Raw genomic sequence first — 26887 nt, forward strand, 5'->3', positions numbered from 1 at the left:
TGGATTGGGTCCATTGTTCCTGAGAGTGTGATGTCGACCTCGGAATACAGGGTAACGGTCCCGGCCAGCTCTCCTCGAAGGCATCTGAGCGGGAAAAAAAGGGGGTGGGGGGAGGAAAAAGGTAGAAAAGGTAGAGAGAAAAGAGTAGAAGAAACTGAGAAACACTGAACCCAGTGTAGAAAGAACCCTGTATCCTGTATTGGCAGGAATAACAACCTGCCCTGAACCCCTGAAAATGAGGGGTTCAGAAAACAAAAACAGCCCTAATTAGGGCCGCAGTTCTATTGTCACCAAGGGGTGAAAATTCCTCTCGGTTACAATAGATGGAGTGGCATGTGGTTCCGCTCCGTCCGCAGAGCGTTTGTAAAAATAAAGAAAATAGAAATTATGGGAAAAATCTCCCTATGACAACTACTTATTGTACCTTATCAGGAGGAACATAGAGTGTAGTCCAACTATTATCTCTAACAAAAGGTTAAATGAACTTTGTATATTAGTAGGAAATCAAACATATACACTATAAACTTTAACCGGATCAGCTGCATATCATGCTGAATAATTCTGCAATGAAGGGTAAAAAAGGGGTGAGGGTGGGGGGGGCAAGGTATGGAAGGAAAGGGAAAAGGGAATAGGGGTAATGGAGGTGGGTAAGGGACGATTAGGCGGATTATAAAGTGTCTCAGGCTAAGGCCTCTGCTGGAGACCTAAACCCATTTGGGGCCTTCATACGATGGAGGGATAGAGTGCTTCCAGTGCTTTGGGAGGTTCAGGCAAAATAATAAAAAAATAAGAAAAAAAAAGCAAGGAGGGGGTTGTAGGGATAAATAAGGGGAAGTAATTGTAGTGGGTCTTGAAAAAGACCGTGGGTGTGTAGGAGACGCCTCTACACAATCAAAAAAAGGGATTTAGACCAGTTGAGAAAATGTCAACAGAGTTCATCTGGGGGGCATGGATTCCCGTTTTTTCTTCGGTTGCTGTTTCACCCACTGTGGGGTAATGGGGCTGTTTGGAGGAGGTCTCTTGGAAGAAGCAGGTCGGTTCTCTGAGTTGTGTGGAGGCAGGTCTTGAGATATAAGCCCAAGGTGGAGAAGCAATTGCTCACCCATATGGAAGTTCGAGAAGCTGTAGGATTTGTCTCTGTAATGGAATTGCAGACGAAAAGGGAATGCCCATCTATATTTGATCATTTTTTGTGAGAGAATGTCCAAAAGTGGTTTGAGTGATCATCATTTCTGGATCGTGGTTGGTGAAATATCCGCAAAAATTTGGATTTTATTACCAAGCAAAGTGATGTCATCTTTGTAACGGGATCTTTTCATTTCCTCTTCTTTTATACCATAAAAGTGTGGTTTAACCACTATATCTCAAGGGCGTCCATCTTGGCGGGGGGGTTGTAACACTCTGTGGGCTCTGTCCAACTCGAGCTTGTTATCCGGGATGTCTGGAATAATTTCTTTGATTAAAGCTTGGATGGTGCCAGGGATATCTGTGTTAGATTCAGGGATGCCTCGCACTCGAAAGTTATAGCGTCTGCTTCTATTCTCCAAATCTTCAATTTTAGCTAGAGCATTTTCGAGTTGATCTTGCAAGGATTGAATACAGGTGGTGTGTTGGTTGGTATGTGCTGCAGAGTCATCTACAGCCTGTTCAATGGCATCCATTCTTGCCCCTAGGCTCTGGAGGTCTGCTTTAATTGAGGTGGTAATTTGCATGGCATTCTGTGCAAGTCCTGTAGCAAGCATATCAGAGAAACAGTTAAGTAGTTGTGCCATTTCAGGTGGATGACTGGCGGTGATAGGGGAAGCTTGTGGGGAGTCTGCAATGCTATCAGGGGAAATGAGAAGGGGAGAGTATGGGTTGCCATTCTACAGTCTGCTTAGGAGAGATTCAGTAGAAGCAGGTGATGCTGTGTAGTTATGGGCCCCCAGGAGATTACTCACTTGTGCTGTGGCTGGAGTGGATAAAGCTGGAGGGCAAACTGAACCCTGCTGATTCGCAGTGTCTCCGCATGGAGAAGTTGCGGCCGCCATCTTGGAAAGCACAGGGGGAGTTAGGCCGAAGTTCAGTTGCCGGTTAACGTCCTTTTTCTGCTGGGATCCAGACATTTAGGCTGATGCCCGGAACTGTGAGGGTGCGGGATCTGGTCCTCCTGCTGAGAATTGCCAGAAGAAGCAGTTGTGCTAGGCTCTGGAAGGCCGGAGCGGTGCAGAGCTCTCGGTCAGCGTGACGCTCCGGAGGTCCCACGCATGCGCACTCTATGATTTGAGCTTTTGTGACATGATGCATTATCCTGCTGGAAGTAGCCATCAGAAGATGGGTACACTGTAGTCATAAAGGGATGGACATGATCAGCAACAATACTCAGGTAGGCCATGGTGTTTATACAATGCTCAACTGGTACTAAGGGGCCCAAAGTGTGCCAAGAAAATATCCCCCACATCATTACACCACCACTAGCCTGAACCATTGAGACAACGCAGGATGGATCCATGTGTTCATGTTGTTTACGCTAAATTCTGACCCTACCACGTAAAATGTTACAGCTTAAATCGAGACTCACCAGACCAGGCAACATTTTTCCAATAGCAGAAAACAAACACTGCTGCGCACAAGGTTGGTGCGCCCTTGTTTCCTTTCTTTCCTTTTTAACATTTTTCCAATCTTCTATTGTCCAATTTTGTTAAGCCTGTGTGAATTGTAGCCTCAGTTTCCTGCTTTTAGCTGACAGGAGTGGCATCCGGTGTGGTCCTCTGCTGCTGTAGCCCATCTGCTTCAAGGCTCGATGTGTTGTGAGATGGTATTCTGCACACCTTGGTTGTAACAAGTGGTTATTTGAGTTACTGTTGCCTTTCTATCACCTCAAACCAGTCTGCCCATTCTCCTCTGACATCAACAAGACATTTTCCTCCACACAACTGCCACTCACTGGATACTTTCTCTTTTTCGCTCCATTCTCTGTAAAACCTAGAGATGGTTGTGCGTGAAAATCCCAGTAGATCAGCAGTTTTTGAAATACTCAGACCAGCACGTCTGGCACCAACAACCAGGCCATGTTCAAAGTCACCTAAACCCCTTTCTTCCCCATTTTGATGCTCAGTTTGAACTTCACCAAGTTGTCTTCACCACGTCTACAGTAGATGCCTAAATGTATTGAGTTACTGCCATGTGATTGGCTGATTAGAAGTTTGTGTTACCAAGCAATTGAACTGGTGTAACTAATAAAGTGGCTGGTGAGTGTATTTGTATTGTTTAACCACTTGCCGCCCGCCATATAGCAAAATGACAGCGGCAAAGTGGTTTTAATATCCTGACCGGACGTCAAATGACCTCTTCAGGATATTAGGCCGCTGCCCGCACCTGGGGGCACGCATTGCAGAGATCGTTGTTGCGGTTTTACGGAGACTCTTTACCACGTGATCAGCCGTGTCCAAACAGGAAGAGCCAGTGATCGGCTTTTCCTCACTCACGTCTGTCAGTCACGAGTAAAGGAGAGCCGATCGGCTGCTCCTCTGACAGGGGGGGTCTGTGCTGATCGACTATAAGCGCAGCCCCCCCGAGGATGCCCACACTGGACCACCAGGAATGCCACCAGACCACCAGGGACGCCCACCACCAGGTATGCCATCCTAGACCACCAGGGATGCCAATCAGTGCCCACAATGGGCATCACTGATTGGCAGGCATTATTGTTTCGCACCGATTGGCACCTATCAGTGCCCATCTGTGCCACCCATCAGTGCCCATCCGTGCCGCCTATCCATGCCCATCTGTGCTGCCTATCAGTGCCCATCCGTGCCGCCTATCATTGCCCATCCGTGCCACATATTAGTGCCACCTATCAGTGCCCATCCGTGCTGCCTATCCATGCCCATCCATGCCACCTATCAGTGCCCATCTGTGCCGCCTATCCGTGTCTATCTGTACCGCCTATCCGTGCCCATCCGTGCTGCCTATCAGTGCCCATCCGTGCCACATATTAATGCCACCTATCAGTGCCCATCCGTGCCGCCTATCCGTGCCCATCCGTGCCGCCTATTAGTGCCCATCCGTGCCACGTATTATTGCCACCTATCAGTGCCCATCCGTGCCGCCTATCCATGCCCATCCATGCCACCTATCAGTGCCCATCTGTGCCGCCTATCCGTGTCTATCTGTACCGCCTATCCGTGCCCATCTGTGCTGCCTATCAGTGCCCATCCGTGCCACATATTAGTGCCACCTATCAGTGCCCATCAGTGCCGCCTATCAGTGCCCCATCAGTGCCGCATATTAGTGCCCATCATCAGTGCCCATCAATGCCACCTCATTAGTGCCACCTTATCGGTGCACATCAGTGCCGCCTTATCAGTGCCCATCAGTGAAGGAGAAAACTTACTTATTTACAAAGTTTTGTAACTGAAACAAAAAAAAAACTTTTTTTTTCAAAATTTTCTGTCTTTTTTTTATTTGTTTAGCAGAAAATAAAAATCCCAGAGGTGATCAAATACCACCAAAAGAAAGCTCTATTTGTGGGAACAAAATGATAAAAATTTAGTTTGGGCACAGTGTAGCATGACCGCGTAATTGTCATTCAAAGTGCGACAGCGCTGAAAGCTGAAAATTGGTCTGGGCAGGAAGGTGTATAAGTGCCCGGTATTGAAGTGAATAATTTAGTGTTTATACACTTCAGCCCTTTTTGAACCAACAAGAACCAAAACTTTTTGAACCAACAAGAACCAACAAGAATAGGACTACACGTAGACTGTTATTTGTCACTTTTTATCTGTTGTATATTGGGATCATTAAAGGATTCCATGGTATTTAGGAACAAAGAGGGTAGCTCTGGATGACTTTAGACTGTTTTTGTAATAATCCAAGAGGATGGTTACTTTTTATAAAGCTAATGTTTCCAGGCACGCATCAGAAGTTGTTAACCATACTTATGCGCTTGATTTACTTCAAGACCCTTTTTTTCTTATATTGCATGCTCCCTATGTAGTGAATTTGATGATATAATAAAGCCAGGCTATTCTGGTCCACAACATACGTTTCCTTTCTAGATATTCAAGCCTGGAAATGAGCTTGTTCCAATTACACCAACTTTACCAATTTCATATACTCATGGACACCTGCACAACCTTACCACCCTTTTCATAGAATATGGATTATAATAGCTGCAGGTTAGGCAATACTATTATCAAGAATAAGGAATTGTGTCAGTCACAGGTACTACAGTAATAAATATAAAATGTCATGACGGCAACCACTTCTGTGTCATTTATAATGTGCAACAATGCACACTTCAATGTGTAAAAAGACATGCATATCATAATGCATGCCAAGCACACATTTGAAAGCACTGAAAATAAAGGATGTACTTGACAGCCAGGAAAATGGCAATGGATAGCAGTTAACGCTTAATTCCAATCTTTTTTTTAAATAGTGAGGAAAGAATAGAACTTTAACAAGAGAAGCATAGAAAGAAAAAACAAATGGAAGGAATGCTAGAGCTCCACATGCATGCTTTAAATGAAAATACAAATTGCAAATAATATTTTTAAACTTTTTTTCTAGTTTTAGCCATAATGATTTAAAAAAAAAAAATTACGCAAACTCGCCACACCATCCTTTCAACAGGTCTCACCAAATAGCTACCGGCTGAACTCACTGTTTGACAAATGCAGGTATTGTGCTTGCAAAGAAGGGAGACATTTGACAGCAGAAAAAAATATAAGGGGAAAATAACATTTTGGTCACTTTAGGAATGCTGCCTGCCGTATATATGGCAGAGAACTCCATTCATCTGGTTGCAGGCTTTGCCAAAATGGCAGCTGATGACCCCAGTTACAGATGCCTACCTTCTGCTTTGTGAAATCTAATCTAATTTTGCTTATTGACATTGCTGTCCACAAAAGCAGAAACATGTGTGAAACATTTGTTTTCAACGTTGCAGATATTACATACTGTAGTTTTATTAAGTTAATTCCTTTATCAAACAATACATAATCTAAAACACATAACCATGAAGAATTGAGAACAGTAAGAATAGTGGGACGTTGGCATATTTGCAAAACAAGTTGTGTATTCATTTCTAGACTCTAATAATAATAAATAAAATCTGACTGTAGCTATCGCAGAACCATGCATATACTGTATATATTGATACTCTGTATTGTAGTTCTTCCTGTTGTCATTTCCTCAAACTGTTTCCCTTGGTATAAATCAGTGATCTTTTTTCCTGACAATGGGTCACAGCAGTCATAAAAAAGCCTGGTGTCTGCCTTGCAATACATCAAATGTTTCACAGGGACAGATTGGCACTGAAAATGTTCCTTCTTCTCTACACTCTATTAATTGAGAATGGGCAAGCAAATATCAATGAATTTAAAGGTAACTTAAATTATGCTTTTAGTCTGACAGCTGCAGGAGAAGTCTTGGGACTTTGTTTTCTTCTTAGAATGAATGTATTTTTTTCATTTGTATTTACATGCCGAATGACATAAAATCACGACTGTCAAATGATATAATTTTTTCTAAATGTAAGGTAATGATATATTTGGTATTTCAGTTTGATGTCATTGTTATAATGCTCTGCTACAATTTATATTACTGCATAAGAGTTCAAGGTCACTTGCTTGACTGGTCACAGGATTTGTAAAGACTATTACTATAACCGTTATAAGGAGAACTATAATCTTTTTTTAATGCTTACTAGATATGCATGTATAAGATGGCTGTGCATGTTGAAACCAACAGTTTTAGAAGTGTGTGTGCGTGTGGGTTAGAACCTCTGTCAGGGTTTTATTGCTGTCTGTGTGCTCAATGGGGAGATTCACTCCGTCTGTTTGTCTGTGAAAAAACGCTACATTTTAAGATGACACCAAAACAGGAGAAGAGAGGTTATTTTCCAATGAGAACACTTGATCAGCTAACTATTGTCTAAGATGGGATTTCCCTTATTTTCAAGAGATTTTCTCTTACTTCCTGTTGTGTCTATGGGAATACATTTTCTCTAATGAAATACAGACAGCAAAAATAAAACAAAGACAACCATCAGGGGTTTTAACTATTTCCTACCCTATATGTAACTAAAAAAGTTTGGGCTTCACTATGCTTTAACCTCCCTGGCGGTATGATTATTTCAGATTTTTTATGCGCAAAACGATACAATGATTGGCATGGAAATTTGGCGTTTTATATTGTAGGCCTGTAATTCTTACAAATAACACACTTAAATCTGTCCAAACAAGAGTCTAGTAGACATCCCGGGTATGATAAAGTTTGAAGCACAAAATCATAAATTATAATATATTAAATAACTATAAATAATTATAACAAATAATAATATAATAATAATAAAAATTAATCAATAATGTAATCAAATCAAACTCTTATTGATTTTGGTATCTTGCCACTGATTAGAAATAATAGGCTTTCTACAGTAAAGATTGGTAGCCAAAGACCATGTGTATGTAGGTTGTCTACGCTACTTCCTGTTGTGTCTATGGGAATACATTTTCTCTAATGAAATACAGACAGCAAAAATTAAACGGGAAATGGAGCTCGGCACTGTACAAATAAAACAGGGAACGGAGCTCGGCACTGTAATGAATCGAACTGAGACACGGCTCGCACACACAGCGGGGAGACATCGCAGGATCCTGGGGACAGTAACTGTACCTGGATCCTGCGTTGCGATCCCGAGTGTGGCTCGGGGTTACCGCTTTTGGTTCTGAAAATTCACCCCGAGCCACACTGGGGAATACTGCTAAGGAGGTTAATATATGAAAACTTTGTACTAATCTAGATACAACTCTTATTGATTTTGGTATCTTGCCACTGATTAGAAATAATAGGCTTTCTACAGTAAAGATTGGTAGCCAAAGACCATGTGTATGTAGGTTGTCTACGCTATAAGCTAACAACATGTTAGAGAGAAGAAAACACTTCGAGCTCAAGTAAATAAAAAAATAAAAAAACATTTAAAAAGTTTTTTTTTAGTTTGCCAAAGGTTAGTAAAACTGGAGCTGCCTCCTTATTGCTGAGAGCCCTCCAATCCTACATCCCAATATGTGCAAGTCACACACTGAACTGTGTGCCTGAGATTATTTTTAAAAACTAAAAACTCTTTTGTAGTTAGTCATTTAATATAGACCAGTAGTATTATTTCTTTTTTTTTTCTTTTTTCTTTAACAAGCAAACATTTTTACCCATTTGCATTTGTTTCATTGAATTAATTTCATAGTTTCACATTAAAAAAATATACACAGAACTGTAAAAAATATGTATTTATTACAATAAAAGTTGTACTTTGCATATGAAGTAAATCCTAATTGTTTTGATATGATTATATCTAGTATGTATATAGGCTGGTTAATATATATAAAGTATATACTGTCAGTAAATATTGCTTATTTAGCTATTTAGTTTATAAGGTTTCACATTGCACTTAGAATTTTCAAACAAATGATCCCTGAAACTGTATTTTAGTCACCCAAAATGTTAAGCAGTAAATATTTTGTTTATGGCCAGGGCCGGCCCGTCCATTAAGGGCGCACGTTCGCAGCCCCCTCTATCACGCCACCCCCCATATGGTTAATGGATAGATTCATGCAGATCACAGCCTGGTTACCTACTGCGTATGCGTGAGTCGCACTGCACATCCTCACTGGTCCCTGCTGTCTTCTGGGACCTGTGTGTCTCCCAGAAGACAGCGGGGGGGGGGGGGGGGAAGGGGCTGGACATGACGTAGATCACCGCAGAGCCAATCTATGCCCGGAAGTAGAAGCAAATACCAAAAGTTGGTATTGCCCCTCTAGCAGAAATTACTTCTTGTAGGCATTTTGTATAACTTGAAATCTGTGATCACTTCTCTATGCGTAATTCTTTCAGTTGTAAAAAGATGTTTGTGATGTTCCTTGCATTAACTGCCTGTTTCAAAATCCTCATACAAAATTTAAATGGGAATCAAATCAGAGCTTTGACTAGACCAGTCCCTATCCCTCTGTTTCTTCTTTTTGAGCTTTACCTTAGTCGTGTTGAGAGTCAAATTTGCAGTACAACTTGCGGTTCGACTCAAGCACACTATTATATGATGAAAAATGTATAGCTGGCTGTTATGAGGTTCTTCTTCTAAACTACTGGTTTTGTTTTTGTGGCAAACATGTCTATTGTTACTGTTACTAAGCAACTGAATCTTTGATTGACCATGTGTTCAAAGGAAAACTGTAATCTTTCTCCAATTCCTTTTTGGACAACAAAATATTTTTCTTAAAGTGGATGTAAACCCAATGCATGAAATTTGAGCTGGGCACATATATCTGCAGTGTTTTGTTATCTATCTTCAAAGCACTGTGTCCTGTAGCTGTCTCCTGATCCATTTTCTGTCATCAGCCTGATAATTCCTGACAAGTTCTCCATCAACTAAGATAAAAGCAGCCTGAGTTTTGTGTTGGGGGATGCTATAAATAGATTAGCAGAGCCCTGAACTATTCAAACAACAGAGCTGAAAGTCTCTACCTATGAGGAGAGGGGGTGTGTGCCTTTCCTCCAATCAGCTGTCTTGGCTGTATGCCCAGGCTTCACTGCAGTGCTGACCAGGAAGAGAAAATCTCTTAAGGAGATGTAAGTAGATTTGTTTCATCCCTATGTATCAGCTGAGGCTGTTCACTTCACTGGGTATATGTGAGGATTTACATTCACTTTAATACACTTCTCATCCAGGTTGAAATGGTGCAATCTCTTTCTGATTGTAGCTGCATGCATTTGACCTCAGCTGTTGCAATTGTTGATCACCCTTTCAATTCAATTTTGGGGTTCTCTGAGACTTTTTTTTAGTATTAAACAGTTAGCTCTTGGGTTAAAATTGCAGGGACAAACAGTCCTGGGCAAATTAGCAGTTGTAAATCTACACCACTTGAAGATTATTTTTTCTACAATGGAATTATTTATTACAACTTGACAATCTTTTTAAATCCCAGCGGGAGACCCTCACTCGAGTAAAAGCCGAGGGGAGCTTTTTCAGCATAAAGAATGGGCTGAAAAAGTCAGGCTTATACTCGAGTATATACGGTATATGAGTCTAGCTGTGTATTTAAATGTAGATATTGGCCAGCACACCAATGATCATCAATTTTGTCCAAACGTTTTTTTATTCAAAAAAGATTGCATCACAAGACAGTGCAACATTTCGGAGCCACGCAAGACCCCTTCATCAGACATATGATGATCACATGCCTGACGAAAGGGGTCCTGCGTGGTTTCGAAACGTTGCACTACACTGTCTTCTGATGTGATCTTTCTTGAATAAAATAATGTTTGGATGAAATTGATGATCCTTGGTGTGCTGGCGAATATCTACATATTGCATAAGTTCCAGTATCCAGCTGGCGTTCGCTTCAGCACCCAGTAGCCTAAAAAAATTATTCCAGGAACGTGTACGATGGGAATATGGACTGTAGCTGTGTCTAGAGTCTCTAATCAGATCACAGATGCACAAAACACATTTTTCTTTAATTGCAGCTAAACTGACTGCACCTAAACTCAGGTAAATGTACAGTGTAAATGGCACTATTGAAAAATAATTACATTAATTTCATGTGTTTAGAAATGTCTTCTAAATGCATATAAAATACTTTTTTGTTCCCTTTCTTTTCTAAAAGCTTGCGGCAAAAACATGATCTTCAAATGACTCATCATGCTTCTAATGCAAAATGTGTCCATTTTTTGGGTGTTTCTCCTGTCTGGTCACTTCAGAGCCTTAAAAAACGTGATATATAGTCAGGAAATTAGATGAATTATGTATGTCTCTTGAAAGCCTGAAGATGCTGTTTTGGATTTCTGGCCCCTCCATGCATATAGGCAGAAAAAAAGTATCATACATGTGGTATCCCCATACTTAGGGGCAGTAGAAGAATGTGTTTTGGTGTGTATTCTAAGTATGCCTATGCCATGAATAAGACATTACCTGTTAAATTGACAACTTTTTAAAATCAAATCAAACGTTATTTACTTTCTTAATTTTCCAAAAAATTGTAGCAAAAAAATTACAACTTCAAAAAACTCAAAATACTTTTTACTAAATGCACATGGCTAAGGACTAACGTCCGAAACACGTAGGCTGTTTTACAGCTCTCTACATGTATTTAATAAAGGAATACTATTTTGGATGTCATCCTGAGTGCCGACCATCCCTTTCCTCATTCTGGCATGTTGGAGGTGTCAGCAGCCTCAAGGTCTGAGCACTGGGCGGAGCTTTTATGTGGGAAGGTTGCAGCACCTATAAACTTGTTTTCCTTGGCTGATCTAATGTATGCCTGTTCAAAAGTGTTAAAAAGTCAACAATTTTAATGGGGCTTTTTCAGAGTGTACAGTGTATGTGTATACTGTATGTATTGAATTGCAATTAACATAATCTGTAATGTATCAACTGTATGATCACTTGAAGCTATTCACCATTATTCTTCAAGCAGTACTATAGTAACTGCATAATTTTCATAGGTCCTCCACGAAATATGACTTTAAGATGGGAAAACGAGAAAATGGTCATTCAAAGTTTGTGGGAACCTTTTGGACAACTATTAGATGATTCTTGCTTTGATTTGGTTCTGAAGTTTAGAACAAGGCATACCACAGAGTGGCAGGTAAGCATCATTTTTCATGGTTGGCTGTAATGATCAGCAGTTTGGTTCGCTTGACGTTTGCTGAATCCAGTGCGAAATCCATGAACCCTGACCATAGCACCCATATCCCACTGAAGTTTTAGGAGTTAAATCTTGTAATTTTTCTGGCTTTCTTTTCAGGCCAGTTTGCAAACTCTTGGGTAAAAAGGCATCGGTAGCCGAGCACTGCACATTCGGGATATGCACCAATGCAAAAAGAAAAAATATCAGTGGGCGGCTGAACTTTTAATACAACTTAAGGGGCAACATTAAATATACACAATTACTTTAAATATCACTCTTGGGGGATTCCTTAAACCTTCACATGAAGATGTAGACTACTCTTTTAAAATGGACATTTAAACAAAATATATTGATTGCCATTAAATGACAGGTTATTCCCCAGCCTTACTGGGGGAATGGAATTCCTCTTTAGCCCCCTTGTTATTTATTTATAAAAAAAATAATGGGAATAGGAAATAAACGCACACAATTCCTTTATTAAAACAAACAAAATAAAACAAAAAACACAAAAAAAAATTGTCTATAATGATAAATCCAACATCAGTCTTGTTGTCCACTGATGTAGATCATTCAGCAGTCACAATTAATGATGCCCTGACAACCCACAGATGACTTGCACCACAAAAATCTTGTCCTGCCAATACTCCTGTTGTAAATGACAGCTCCCTGGTTGATTACTGAATGTCAGCAAACCAGCCAGGGATGCTGGCTGGTGTCATTGACCATATATTAGTAAGGTCATTCTCAGGATTACTGTTGGTTTGTTTACAATGTAAAATAAGCTGGCGTGCAGGAAGATTTCATTTAGTAGCTGTAGTGAACCACCTCTAAATGAATGATTTCCGATTGCAGAATCCAGAGATTCAGGCAGGTAGATGAACTGCCAAAACTGCCCTTCTAGTTTGCCCATTCAGCAAACTGTGCACAACCTGGGTTCAGGTCGACTCAAACCCAAACTTATTCCTAGTGGACAGATGCCATTGGCGTAATAGATAATATAAACGCTTTAGAAAAATTTGCTTAAAGAGAATCTTTACCCATGTTAGGCTGACAAGGTAAAAGGCTAATATTTCTTGACGTCATAGCTAAGCTCTATCTCCCCCTGTCTAAGAAAGGTGCTCTTGATGATTTAGTGAGAGCATTTAGCCTAGTGAGGTAAAGTAAAGCTACTGTTTGTTCACTTTGAATACCCAATCATGGGCAAGGAAAATTGCAAAGACAGGATCTTTGTTTGCACATAATTGAAGTATACTTACCCTGTGACACTACTCACCAAGCTAGTAAGTAAGGTCATCATTTACTTTACAGCCTCTACTTCTTTAGTTATTGAAACTCTCATAAGTCATTAGTTAGTGCTACTCTTGTAAATCAACTCAGGTTTAATTTTTAGGATCCCAGCTCATAGCCTGTTGGCTGAGTAAGCTCTGGCTTCTATTATGTCCTGGATACTTGAATAGAAAGATCTCCCTGTCCCGACAATTTTCCGTCCCCCTTGGAGCTGTGGGTGTTTTTGCCTGTCTTTTACCCATCTTCCAATGTTCCAGCTGCCTGGTTGCAATCTTCATAACATAAAATAAAGACAAAAACGATCTGGAAGACTAAAAGACCCTCATAGTGCCACAGCAGGGCAGACTTAGTAACCTAAATGTAGACATCCCACCAACAGTGTCCCTGATAGAAATAAGAAAATGGCAGGTAGTCTAACTTATCGGCTGACTCTTTTGAGTTGATGAGTTTTAAACATGTCAAAGGAATATTCAAAGGAAGATCATACAATTGCTGTTATCGTGCCCTAAAGTTCTGGGTATTGTTACTGTTTGTGGAGGAGTGAGGCAGCACAGCTAGGTCTAAGGCCCCTTTCACACTATCGCGACTTCAAAGTAGCGTAATTTTGCCGCAAATTCAGGGAATGCCTGTGTAACTCGCATCAAAGTCGGACCAAAGTAGCGCAGGGACTACTTTGAAGTTGGCACTACTTGAAGTCGTACTAATATGAATGGTTGTCATTGGAAATCATGGGGAATGACTTGTCATGCGACTTTGCATTCCCAAATCGTAGGACAAGTCGTACAAGTGTGAAAGGGGCCTTAGTGGGTGGGGGGCCCTTTGTAGAGGCACAGTCACTTTTCCCTGCATGGGCAAGTTGGCGGCGTCTCTTTACATCATTTGTATAATATTTACAGCTGGTTACTGTATTGTATCTTCAAAACTAAAATATCAAGTTTGGATCAAAGTACTCTTAAAATGTCAGTGATATATTGCTTTATATGCATTATTATTTACATATCACTTATGTTTTTTTTTTTGTCAAAGTATCTTGACTGTTATTAGGGAGCACTCTGTTGTACTTTTTATTGAACACTCCTCTCATACTCTCCTACCTTTCACACTCCTCTCCTGCACACACTGCCCACCATCACACCATGCGCAGTTCTCGCCTGTACATAACGTTTGCTGTCTTCCCTTCTTACACCACTTCTGAACATACTGCCAGCCACCTTACCCTTCACACTGCTTCCCTATGCATCCTACTCAATAGATGCACACAGCGTGCCTCGGGGATTGAGCCTGCATAAGTACGCCTTAGCAAATGGCTAGCTAGGGAATACTTGAAGGCAGGAGGGGCCAGGAGCACCGGCAGGGGACCCTAGAAGAGGAGGATTGGGGTTGCTCTGTGCAAAACCATTGCGCAAAGCAGGTAAGTATAATTTTTTTTTTTTAAAGATCCTTTACAATCGCATTTCAAGTTCAACTGGCTTCTGTTAGGTGTGAGGCAGTGGATTGCTTTGCATTGTGCTGTACTGAAAAAAAGTACTGTAAGCGGTACTTTTTTTTCACAGCACACATCCGCATCATAGTGGTGTGAACAGGGCACACAGAGGACAAGGTATTTTGTCTTGTCATGTGGTTGGACTGCACTGGAATAGCATTGAATGAACCCTAATACTGGGTTAGTAGCCATCCCATAATAGCTCCCTCACTTTTATGCGTACATTGATTCTGTGACCATTGAAATATTTTTCTAATATATGACTTAAAAAACATCTCTTACTGTAGCTTCTGTGTAGTGCATGCTTTGTGCCTTATACATTCTGAGGCTCTTTGTTTGTTTGCTGGGTATGCTGTGTTCACTGTGAATGCTGGGCCATGGTTCTGCAATCTTTATTGTGTAGTTGTGTTCTGTGTATACTGTGTAGGCTCTGTACTTCATACGCTGTTCAACCTATGTAAGCTGTCCACACTTTATGCTGTGAATACTTTGTGCGCCTTGTGCTATGTATGTAGGCAGGTGCAGTTTATTTTCTCCACTGCAGGTGGTGCTCAACCACACCAGCTCTCCAGCTGGAGAGGAAGTCAGGAGGAACCTGGTTCCACTATGGCTCCCTGGGTCACTGGGGAAGTGACACGGTTGGATGCTGATGCCCCATTTGACTCTGGCAGCCATCTTGGGTCAGGCAGAGCCTATTTGAAGCCCTGGTTCCCGGGTTTGGTGCACTTGATGGGAATGGGCAGTGCAGGAAAAGGTACCCTGTCTATTAGGGATGGTATTAGCGGTAGGGAAAGGTTCCTGACGAGGAGGGAAAGCATAGGTTTGCATCTTTTCTGGACATATTCCTGACTGGGTACAAATTAGCCAGGCCAGATTCTGCCCCTTTCTACAGATGCTGTCATTCCAGCTGGAACCCACTCTGTTTATGTTACTGTAACCATGCGTGTATCCGGTTGGGCAGTCTTCCCGCCAGGATTGTTGTAAACTGTTGCTGCGTTGCTTCAATACAAGTTTATTATTGCTCTTGACTGTGTAAATCATTGCCGCTGCACCACGCTGTAGCCCACCTACATGTATGCTCTGTGCTGTGCATATTCTGTACTGGGTACACTCTCTGCGTTGTATAACGCATGCTGTGTACATTCTGTACTGTGTTAGCTGTTTGCTGTGAGAGTGCACACTCTCTGAGCTCTATGTTATGTGTGATCTGTATGCTGTGTTGGGCTGTGTATACTGCATGCTCTGTGTATTTTGTATTCTATTTCGAGATGTGTGTGATGTGTACTGTATGCTGTGTTTGTAAACCTTGCTATTTGTGATTTGTGCTATATATACTATGGGATTGATTTACTAAAGGCAAATATATTATGCACTTTTCAAGTGCAGATGCTCCAGAGCTTAGCAAATGAAGTGAAGCCTCACTTTACAAATAATACCCAATCACATGCAAGGAAAAAAAACAGCACTTTTTTTGCACATGATTGGATGATGGAAGTCAGCAGAGCTAACCCTCATTTACTAAGCTCTGGAGCAACTTTGGGTTATTTCCTGCACTGGTCACTTTGTTGAACTTAGCACTTTTTTGATCAATATAATTTTCAGCACTTTCAGCACTTTTGCACATAGCGATTCATATGACGGCCTCCCAGAACGACCGCTCTCGCGTGCCCCCGGGGGGGCTAGGACACGGTGTGACCCCGATCTGTGTAAAGAGCCGTGGCCGTGGCTCTTTAACCATGTATGAAAAAAGATATATTTTTTTCCGCGCTCACAGATCAAGGCTTGCAGCCTCCCCTTACTCCCCCCTACAGGGGTGAGATAAAAATACAAGGTATATATAGATAGGGGCAAATGGCGCTACCTATGTTGGATACGTATCAATGGTGCCTTAGCTATATGCTGTATGATAACTGTGTGCTCTCCTAGGGTTGGAAACAATGTGCTATTGCAAAACCGTATTTAAGTTAAGTGTATCAGCACACACCCTCCTCCTATTTTGTAAGAGGTTACCATATATTAACAATTCATTCTCCAGCTGTATCACTGGCTAGTGAAAGGTCTCTATTCAGTCCATACCCAGTCCAATGTAATAGTTAAATATATCTCCAACCTGTGCAAGTGACTTATTAGCTGAGGGTCCAGTCACACCTCCTTTTTTACCATAAGTGCAATCACTATTAATAAAAACCAAGTGTAACGTGTGCCAAATTATATATAGAAAAAATATATGTACCACATAAAAAAATTAGCAAAATGTGTCAAAGATAAACCACTTGTGACATAAATAAAAAATATATATATATGAAAATTTTTTTTTATATAATTATTAGAGATCACTATTGTAAAAGTTCTATTTTGAAGACAGTTCATTCAGAGATTCCTGCATGAGGTGACTGTGGTGATAGCAGTAGTTGATGGTATCCAGTGACTTTTAGTGCTCCCCCTCAAGGGTCCCCACTCACCAGCTCCCTGCACCCCCGCAGGGGTAACACGCATCTAGTATCCTCGATGTTCCCTTGGAATCCAATAGGGTTTCCGCTCCAGATGTAGCTATCCTTCAGGATTAGGTTTTATCTTCATATAAGAAAAAACAGGGCTCCCATAGTGTGATAACGTAGTGTATTTATTAAAAAAACTCGGTCCATTAACCAATGGTAAAATTAAGTATACAACAATTATTAAAAACAAATATCACTCCCGCAAGGGAAGTGGAGATATCACACTGCGTTAGGGAGATCAAGCCCGGAGAGGAGCTCGTGGATGTAGCCTAACAGCTGAGCGGCGTGCGTCCCAGCTGCGTTCCACACTCTCTCCGACTTCCGCGTGTGACGTAGGTACGTAGCTCCGCCTTACGCGTTTCGTCATCGACGTTCTCAAAGGCGTGCTGACGTACCTAATGCTAAGCTATTTGAAGGCAAGCGGGGATATCTCCTCCCATGGGCGGATTCCCTTAGTATGTATTCCCAAGACGGCCCTTAATAGACCGAGCCAAAATGCCAGGGGTGCTTGAAATGTATTCCCTTTTTAATAAGGCTTTATTATCCCCGCTTACCAACATTACGACAGACTTGAGTATTTTCATAACCCTATAGATACAGGCATTAATGCTATTTTATCCATGTAACTCGATATATGCCATTAACGATGATCATTGGGTGATACCATTTCTCCCATCACTATGCACGGGGCTAGAATACTGGGGTTTGTGAATTATGACCCCTACTGGTATCTTTAAATATTACAGCCTCTTATGTATATATAAACAGATCCCAAAAATTTTTTTTTAAAACTGATATATTGCTTAATTATAATTTCTATGTGGGCCATTCCCCTCACCCCTCCGAGATCCAGGTGCCTTAGCTATAACCACTTGCATATAATGATTTGGGGAATTAGCATCACCAGGCTTACATTTCCCAAATTATAATATAACTAATTTATCCAGCTGAATGTACATTTTACCATAACCAAAATGGGCATGCATCCATTTACTAAAGGTTGGAACATCAAATTCATATTACATATACCCCACCACGCCCGTCTATTTTGGGGGGGACTATGTTGGTATCCTATCTCTAAAGGGGACCTATTCGCCAGGATGCATTACCATAAAGTAGAAGAACCCAGAATTGCTGGTCATGACTCAAGTCAAAGGGGTCAGGAGAATTTCTATTGTTGATGGCTAAGGTCAAAAGTGGGGGAAAAAAATATATAATTGGGTCCTCAGTAGCCTCAGGGCTTGTCATAAGAGGTACACTTAGCTGTGGGCCCACTATAGATGCAGGAGAACCAGTGCTAAACAGATAGAGGATAAAAGAATGGTCATAAGGCCTAAATTACAGCTCCCATAGTGTACCCACAGTCAGCCATCTAAATGCCATGTCAGTACATCGTAACCCATTATATCTGCTAGGGGTTAGCAATAAAGCAGTTTAGGTCTATATCCAGATTTAACCCCTTAGGAGCCAGAGATTGTAATCGATAGATCCACTCAGTTTCATTGCGAGAAATGAGTGTGAGTTTGTTATTCCCTCTCCAATGATCTTCAATGTGATCTATACCATAGAACACAAGACCTGTGGGGTCCCTCTGATGTACCTCCTCAAAATGTCTATATAGATAGTGTTTAGGGAACCCCTTCTTTATATTATTAATGTGTTCCCTTATTCTGACTGCTAGAGGCCGGGTGGTTCTACCCACATACTGGAGATGACATGGGCATTCCAGAATATACGTTACATGGGTAGTCTGACATGTAATTAGTTTTTTTATTTTATATTGTTTGTGGTCAACTGTGGATTTAAATATTTCTTTCTTTCTGGGTTGTGGCTTACTAACCCTACAGCCCAGACATCTACGACATTTGTAGAACCCCCTCAAATTCGTACTAATTTTTGCTTGTTTAGGGGGGTCTATAGCATTGTGTACTAGATAATTCCGCAAGCACGGTGCTCTTCTATACACAAATTTGGGTCTTCGGGGAAGGATTTTTGATAATACCCTGTCTTCTTGTAAAATTGGCCAGTATCTGTTAATGATCCGTTCAACATCTTTATACTGATTATTATATCCTGTAATAAACAGGATGTCTTCTTCTTTGTTCTTTTTCCTCTTAGTGTTGTTCAGTAAGGCCTTTCTGTCCACCTTTATTATCTCCTTCTTTAGATTAACCAGGGTCTCTTTTGCATATCCCTTATCTTGGAACCTTTTAATTAACATATCTGCTTGTTCATCAAAATCTGCAGTTAGGTCACAGTTCCTGCGAAGGCGCATTAATTGGCCCTTGGGGATATTTCCCTTCCAGCTTGGATGGTGGCAGCTGGAAGTGGGTATATACCCATTCCGGTCCGTATCCTTAAAAAAGGTACGAGTGCAAAGGGATGTTCCTGACTTAAAAATTTCCAAGTCTAGGTAATCTATCTTCTGGGGATTCCATTTTCCTGTGAACGTTATTCCATATTTATTATCTCCAAGTTGTCCAAGGAAGTTTTCAAAGGCGTCTGATGTTCCATCCCATAAGATGATCAGGTCATCAATATAACGCCTGTACATCTTAATCTGAGGGATTTTCCTGCCATATATATATTCCTCCTCCCACATATTCAGGAAGAGGTTCGCTACACTGGGGGCATAACGTGCCCCCATGGCTACCCCTTTGGTTTGTACATAATAATTTCTGTTGTACCAGAAATAATTACATTCCATAGCTAACTTGAGCCCCTCCAGTATGTAATTAATCTGCTGTTGCTTCATTCCTGTGTTTTCATGCAACGCCTTTTCTACTCCGGCTAGGCCGTCTTTCTGTACAATACTGGTGTACAATGAATTGACATCTATGGTTGCCAGGATCCAATTACTGCCTTCTTTGATTTCTTGGAGTTCCTGGATAAGCTGTTGGCTGTCCCGTAGATATGATTTACCTTGTTGTACTAACGGCTTCAAGTATTTGTCTAAATATTCCCCTAGTCTTGAAAATATGGAATTAATCCCACTGATTATGGGGCTTCCAGGTGGTTTATGTAATCTTTTGTGTATTTTTGGTGTATAATACATAACAGGAGTTTTGGTGGATCTTAGGAACAGGTATTCAGCTTCTTTAGGGTTTAATATCCCCATATTCTTCCCTTTTTCGATGTAGGTCTTCAGTTTCTTCTGGTACCTCTTTTTGGAGTTACTCTTAAGTTTCTTGTAGGTGTCCTCCACCCTTATAAGATTTTCCATTTCCTCCTGGTAGTCTTTTTTGTCCAGGATAACCAGATCTCCCCCTTATCTGCTGGTCTTATAACTACTTCGTGCCGTTCCCCCAGTTTCTTAATGGCATCCCATACATGTTTCCCTTTCCTTTCTTTCTTCTTGAGGTTTCTGAGGTCTTCTTCAACCATTTTTTTAAAAACATTCATGCACTGGCTCCCTGGAGTCTTCGGATTATAGATGGAATTATTTTTAAGGCTAGTTTGTATGTATTCAGGGGTATCTCGAGTTCTTGTATCTTGGTTTAGAGCAAAATATTTTTTGAGGTTCAGTTTTCTCATGAACTTCTGGAGATCAATGTAAGCTTCAAATTTATCTAACATTTTTTCCGGAGCAAACTTGAGTCCCAGGTCCAACACTTTAAGTTTTTCATCAGAGAAAGTGGAGTTACTAAGATTAAAAATTCCTTTTCCTAATACACTCTCCTTCTTTTTCTTCCTACCTCCTCTTCTTCCTCTTGTCTGTCTCTTCTTTCCGGGTGGCTTGGTATTAGGTCCCTGTTTCTCTCTTGAGCGTTTTCCCATCCGTTGTTGGGGTATAGCCTCCCCCCTCCTTCCCGCCTCCCCATAGGGAAGGGGTCTCCCTGCCTTCTTTGTCTTCCTCTCGGGGGTCCTCCTCCGTTGCCGCGTTGGGCTCTCCATCCTGGAGTTCTGTAGGGTACATGGGCCTTCCATTTTCCTGGTGGCCTGTCCCAGTATCCCTCCCTGGGAAAATCCCTCCGTTCCTCAGCCTCTCTTCTATATGGAGGGTAGGTTGGGTAGGCGTTTCTAAGGGGGGAATATCTGTTATAAGTGGAGACATTGTAGGTTCTGTTTCTCGATGTTCTCTGATCTTAGGGCTCCCGATAACTGACTCTCCTATACCTCGGTGTGTCATCATACCGGTTTGGTGTTCTGGGCCTCCCTCTGTTATTCATAGTGGGGTATACTGGCGTTCCCAGTATCGGGATATTTTCCCTCAGACCCAATAGTCCGTCCTCAATGGGTTCCTCCAGGCATTCATCCATTAAGGTGTCCTCCATATCATTACTAGGATCACCTATGGTGGATTGCCACTTATATACTCTGTTATTCTTATAGTCAAGGACATCTCTCTTGAATTTTTTCTGTTTCTTTGCCTGCACTTCGCCATCATATTTCTTAATATATTCTTGTAGCTCCCTTTCTTTATCTTTGTAGTCCCTCTGATTAGCAAATGGCACCAGTAAGCTTTTAATTTCCGTGATGTTGGTCTCTATCATTTTTAATTTAAATTGCCTCCGTTTTACAATATTTCGAAGTAATTCTCCTTCACATTTATTAAAGATGGAAAACCATTCAGCCATCAGGTCACCATCATTAATATTATCATTGGGGTGCACCTCCCACCTCAACCTTCTGGGGGTCATTTTAGCTGTAATGTAAGTTTCTAGCGTGGCCACATCCCACCATACCCTTAATTGCTTCTCTAGGGTATGTTTGAGTTGTTTCATGAGGCTGTGCATATCTTGTGCATTAGTGACCTGTTCCTGGCTAAAGATACCCCCCAGGTCTATATTTCTGTTTGTCATGTATCCAAAAATATCCATAGCTGCAGAAAGATCACCCCACAAAAGTTATTATGGGGTTATACGTATGAAAAAAGATATATTTTTTTCCGCGCTCACAGATCAAGGCTTGCAGCCTCCCCTTACTCCCCCCTACAGGGGTGAGATAAAAATACAAGGTATATATAGATAGGGGCAAATGGCGCTACCTATGTTGGATACGTATCAATGGTGCCTTAGCTATATGCTGTATGATAACTGTGTGCTCTCCTAGGGTTGGAAACAATGTGCTATTGCAAAACCGTATTTAAGTTAAGTGTATCAGCACACACCCTCCTCCTATTTTGTAAGAGGTTACCATATATTAACAATTCATTCTCCAGCTGTATCACTGGCTAGTGAAAGGTCTCTATTCAGTCCATACCCAGTCCAATGTAATAGTTAAATATATCTCCAACCTGTGCAAGTGACTTATTAGCTGAGGGTCCAGTCACACCTCCTTTTTTACCATAAGTGCAATCACTATTAATAAAAACCAAGTGTAACGTGTGCCAAATTATATATAGAAAAAATATATGTACCACATAAAAAAATTAGCAAAATGTGTCAAAGATAAACCACTTGTGACATAAATAAAAAATATATATATATGAAAATTTTTTTTTATATAATTATTAGAGATCACTATTGTAAAAGTTCTATTTTGAAGACAGTTCATTCAGAGATTCCTGCATGAGGTGACTGTGGTGATAGCAGTAGTTGATGGTATCCAGTGACTTTTAGTGCTCCCCCTCAAGGGTCCCCACTCACCAGCTCCCTGCACCCCCGCAGGGGTAACACGCATCTAGTATCCTCGATGTTCCCTTGGAATCCAATAGGGTTTCTGCTCCAGATGTAGCTATCCTTCAGGATTAGGTTTTATCTTCATATAAGAAAAAACAGGGCTCCCATAGTGTGATAACGTAGTGTATTTATTAAAAAAACTCGGTCCATTAACCAATGGTAAAATTAAGTACACAAAAATTATTAAAAACAAATATCACTCCCGCAAGGGAAGTGGAGATATCACACTGCGTTAGGGAGATCAAGCCCGGAGAGGAGCTCGTGGATGTAGCCTAACAGCTGAGCGGCGTGCGTCCCAGCTGCGTTCCACACTCTCTCCGACTTCCGCGTGTGACGTAGGTACGTAGCTCCGCCTTACGCGTTTCGTCATCGACGTTCTCAAAGGCGTGCTGACGTACCTAATGCTAAGCTATTTGAAGGCAAGCGGGGATATCTCCTCCCATGGGCGGATTCCCTTAGTATGTATTCCCAAGACGGCCCTTAATAGACCGAGCCAAAATGCCAGGGGTGCTTGAAATGTATTCCCTTTTTAATAAGGCTTTATTATCCCCGCTTACCAACATTACGACAGACTTGAGTATTTTCATAACCCTATAGATACAGGCATTAATGCTATTTTATCCATGTAACTCGATATATGCCATTAACGATGATCATTGGGTGATACCATTTCTCCCATCACTATGCACGGGGCTAGAATACTGGGGTTTGTGAATTATGACCCCTACTGGTATCTTTAAATATTACAGCCTCTTATGTATATATAAACAGATCCCAAAAATTTTTTTTTAAAACTGATATATTGCTTAATTATAATTTCTATGTGGGCCATTCCCCTCACCCCTCCGAGATCCAGGTGCCTTAGCTATAACCACTTGCATATAATGATTTGGGGAATTAGCATCACCAAGCTTACATTTCCCAAATTATAATATAACTAATTTATCCAGCTGAATGTACATTTTACCATAACCAAAATGGGCATGCATCCATTTACTAAAGGTTGAAACATAAAATTCATATTACATATACCCCACCACGCCCGTCTATTTTGGGGGGGACTATGTTGGTATCCTATCTCTAAAGGGGACCTATTCGCCAGGATGCATTACCATAAAGTAGAAGAACCCAGAATTGCTGGTCATGACTCAAGTCAAGGGGGTCAGGAGAATTTCTATTGTTGATGGCTAAGGTCAAAAGTGGGGGAAAAAAATATATAATTGGGTCCTCAGTAGCCTCAGGGCTTGTCATAAGAGGTACACTTAGCTGTGGGCCCACTATAGATGCAGGAGAACCAGTGCTAAACAGATAGAGGATAAAAGAATGGTCATAAGGCCTAAATTACAGCTCCCATAGTGTACCCACAGTCAGCCATCTAAATGCCATGTCAGTACATCGTAACCCATTATATATGCTAAGGGTTAGCAATAAAGCAGTTTAGGTCTATATCCAGATTTAACCCCTTAGGAGCCAGAGATTGTAATCGATAGATCCACTCAGTTTCATTGCGAGAAATGAGTGTGAGTTTGTTATTCCCTCTCCAATGATCTTCAATGTGATCTATACCATAGAACACAAGACCTGTGGGGTCCCTCTGATGTACCTCCTCAAAATGTCTATATAGATAGTGTTTAGGGAACCCCTTCTTTATATTATTAATGTGTTCCCTTATTCTGACTGCTAGAGGCCGGGTGGTTCTACCCACATACTGGAGATGACATGGGCATTCCAGAATATACGTTACATGGGTAGTCTGACATGTAATTAGTTTTTTTATTTTATATTGTTTGTGGTCAACTGTGGATTTAAATATTTCTTTCTTTCTGGGTTGTGGCTTACTAACCCTACAGCCCAGACATCTACGACATTTGTAGAACCCCCTCAAATTCGTACTAATTTTTGCTTGTTTAGGGGGGTCTATAGCATTGTGTACTAGATAATTCCGCAAGCACGGTTTATTATCTCCTTCTTTAGATTAACCAGGGTCTCTTTTGCATATCCCTTATCTTGGAACCTTTTAATTAACATATCTGCTTGTTCATCAAAATCTGCAGTTAGGTCACAGTTCCTGCGAAGGCGCATTAATTGGCCCTTGGGGATATTTCCCTTCCAGCTTGGATGGTGGCAGCTGGAAGTGGGTATATACCCATTCCGGTCCGTATCCTTAAAAAAGGTACGAGTGCAAAGGGATGTTCCTGACTTAAAAATTTCCAAGTCTAGGTAATCTATCTTCTGGCGATTCCATTTTCCTGTGAACGTTATTCCATATTTATTATCTCCAAGTTGTCCAAGGAAGTTTTCAAAGGCGTATGATGTTCCATCCCATAAGATGATCAGGTCATCAATATAACGCCTGTACATCTTAATCTGAGGGATTTTCCTGCCTAATTGGATCCTGGCAACCATAGATGTCAATTCATTGTACACCAGTATTGTACAGAAAGACGGCCTAGCCGGAGTAGAAAAGGCGTTGCATGAAAACACAGGAATGAAGCAACAGCAGATTAATTACATACTGGAGGGGCTCAAGTTAGCTATGGAATGTAATTATTTCTGGTACAACAGAAATTATTATGTACAAACCAAAGGGGTAGCCATGGGGGCACGTTATGCCCCCAGTGTAGCGAACCTCTTCCTGAATATGTGGGAGGAGGAATATATATATGGCAGGAAAATCCCTCAGATTAAGATGTACAGGCGTTATATTGATGACCTGATCATCTTATGGGATGGAACATCATACGCCTTTGAAAACTTCCTTGGACAACTTGGAGATAATAAATATGGAATAACGTTCACAGGAAAATGGAATCCCCAGAAGATAGATTACCTAGACTTGGAAATTTTTAAGTCAGGAACATCCCTTTGCACTCGTACCTTTTTTAAGGATACGGACCGGAATGGGTATATACCCACTTCCAGCTGCCACCATCCAAGCTGGAAGGGAAATATCCCCAAGGGCCAATTAATGCGCCTTCGCAGGAACTGTGACCTAACTGCAGATTTTGATGAACAAGCAGATATGTTAATTAAAAGGTTCCAAGATAAGGGATATGCAAAAGAGACCCTGGTTAATCTAAAGAAGGAGATAATAAAGGTGGACAGAAAGGCCTTACTGAACAACACTAAGAGGAAAAAGAACAAAGAAGAAGACATCCTGTTTATTACAGGATATAATAATCAGTATAAAGATGTTGAACGGATCATTAACAGATACTGGCCAATTTTACAAGAAGACAGGGTATTATCAAAAATCCTTCCCCGAAGACCCAAATTCGTGTATAGAAGAGCACCGTGCTTGCGGAATTATCTAGTACACAATGCTATAGACCCCCCTAAACAAGCAAAAATTAGTACGAATTTGAGGGGGTTCTACAAATGTCGTAGATGTCTGGGCTGTAGGGTTAGTAAGCCACAACCCAGAAAGAAAGAAATATTTAAATCCACAGTTGACCACAAACAATATAAAATAAAAAAACTAATTACATGTCAGACTACCCATGTAACGTATATTCTGGAATGCCCATGTCATCTCCAGTATGTGGGTAGAACCACCCGGCCTCTAGCAGTCAGAATAAGGGAACACATTAATAATATAAAGAAGGGGTTCCCTAAACACTATCTATATAGACATTTTGAGGAGGTACATCAGAGGGACCCCACAGGTCTTGTGTTCTATGGTATAGATCACATTGAAGATCATTGGAGAGGGAATAACAAACTCACACTCATTTCTCGCAATGAAACTGAGTGGATCTATCGATTACAATCTCTGGCTCCTAAGGGGTTAAATCTGGATATAGACCTAAACTGCTTTATTGCTAACCCCTAGCAGATATAATGGGTTACGATGTACTGACATGGCATTTAGATGGCTGACTGTGGGTACACTATGGGAGCTGTAATTTAGGCCTTATGACCATTCTTTTATCCTCTATCTGTTTAGCACTGGTTCTCCTGCATCTATAGTGGGCCCACAGCTAAGTGTACCTCTTATGACAAGCCCTGAGGCTACTGAGGACCCAATTATATATTTTTTTCCCCCACTTTTGACCTTAGCCATCAACAATAGAAATTCTCCTGACCCCCTTGACTTGAGTCATGACCAGCAATTCTGGGTTCTTCTACTTTATGGTAATGCATCCTGGCGAATAGGTCCCCTTTAGAGATAGGATACCAACATAGTCCCCCCCAAAATAGACGGGCGTGGTGGGGTATATGTAATATGAATTTGATGTTCCAACCTTTAGTAAATGGATGCATGCCCATTTTGGTTATGGTAAAATGTACATTCAGCTGGATAAATTAGTTATATTATAATTTGGGAAATGTAAG

The 26887-nt window shown here is 41.1% G+C and overlaps 2 protein-coding genes across 2 annotated transcripts in view; both read left to right on the top strand.

Moving 5' to 3' along the window:
• LOC141127789 (cytokine receptor-like factor 2) overlaps nucleotides 1–26887 on the top strand; it is a 201431-nt gene that overhangs the window by 144628 nt on the left and 29916 nt on the right. The gene's annotated exons all lie outside the window — the stretch shown is intronic.
• The window catches only part of LOC141127790 (cytokine receptor-like factor 2), a 50615-nt gene continuing 29916 nt past the window's right edge, over nucleotides 6189–26887 (top strand). Inside the window, exons 1-2 of the mRNA XM_073614568.1 lie at nucleotides 6189–6369; nucleotides 11479–11621. Coding sequence (XP_073470669.1) covers nucleotides 6276–6369; nucleotides 11479–11621 — 237 coding nt within the window. The 5' untranslated portion in view covers nucleotides 6189–6275. The remainder of the gene's footprint in view (nucleotides 6370–11478; nucleotides 11622–26887) is intronic.

Source organism: Aquarana catesbeiana, linkage group LG02 (assembly GCF_042186555.1).
Source record: "Aquarana catesbeiana isolate 2022-GZ linkage group LG02, ASM4218655v1, whole genome shotgun sequence".
Classification (NCBI taxonomy): Eukaryota; Metazoa; Chordata; class Amphibia; order Anura; family Ranidae; genus Aquarana; species Aquarana catesbeiana.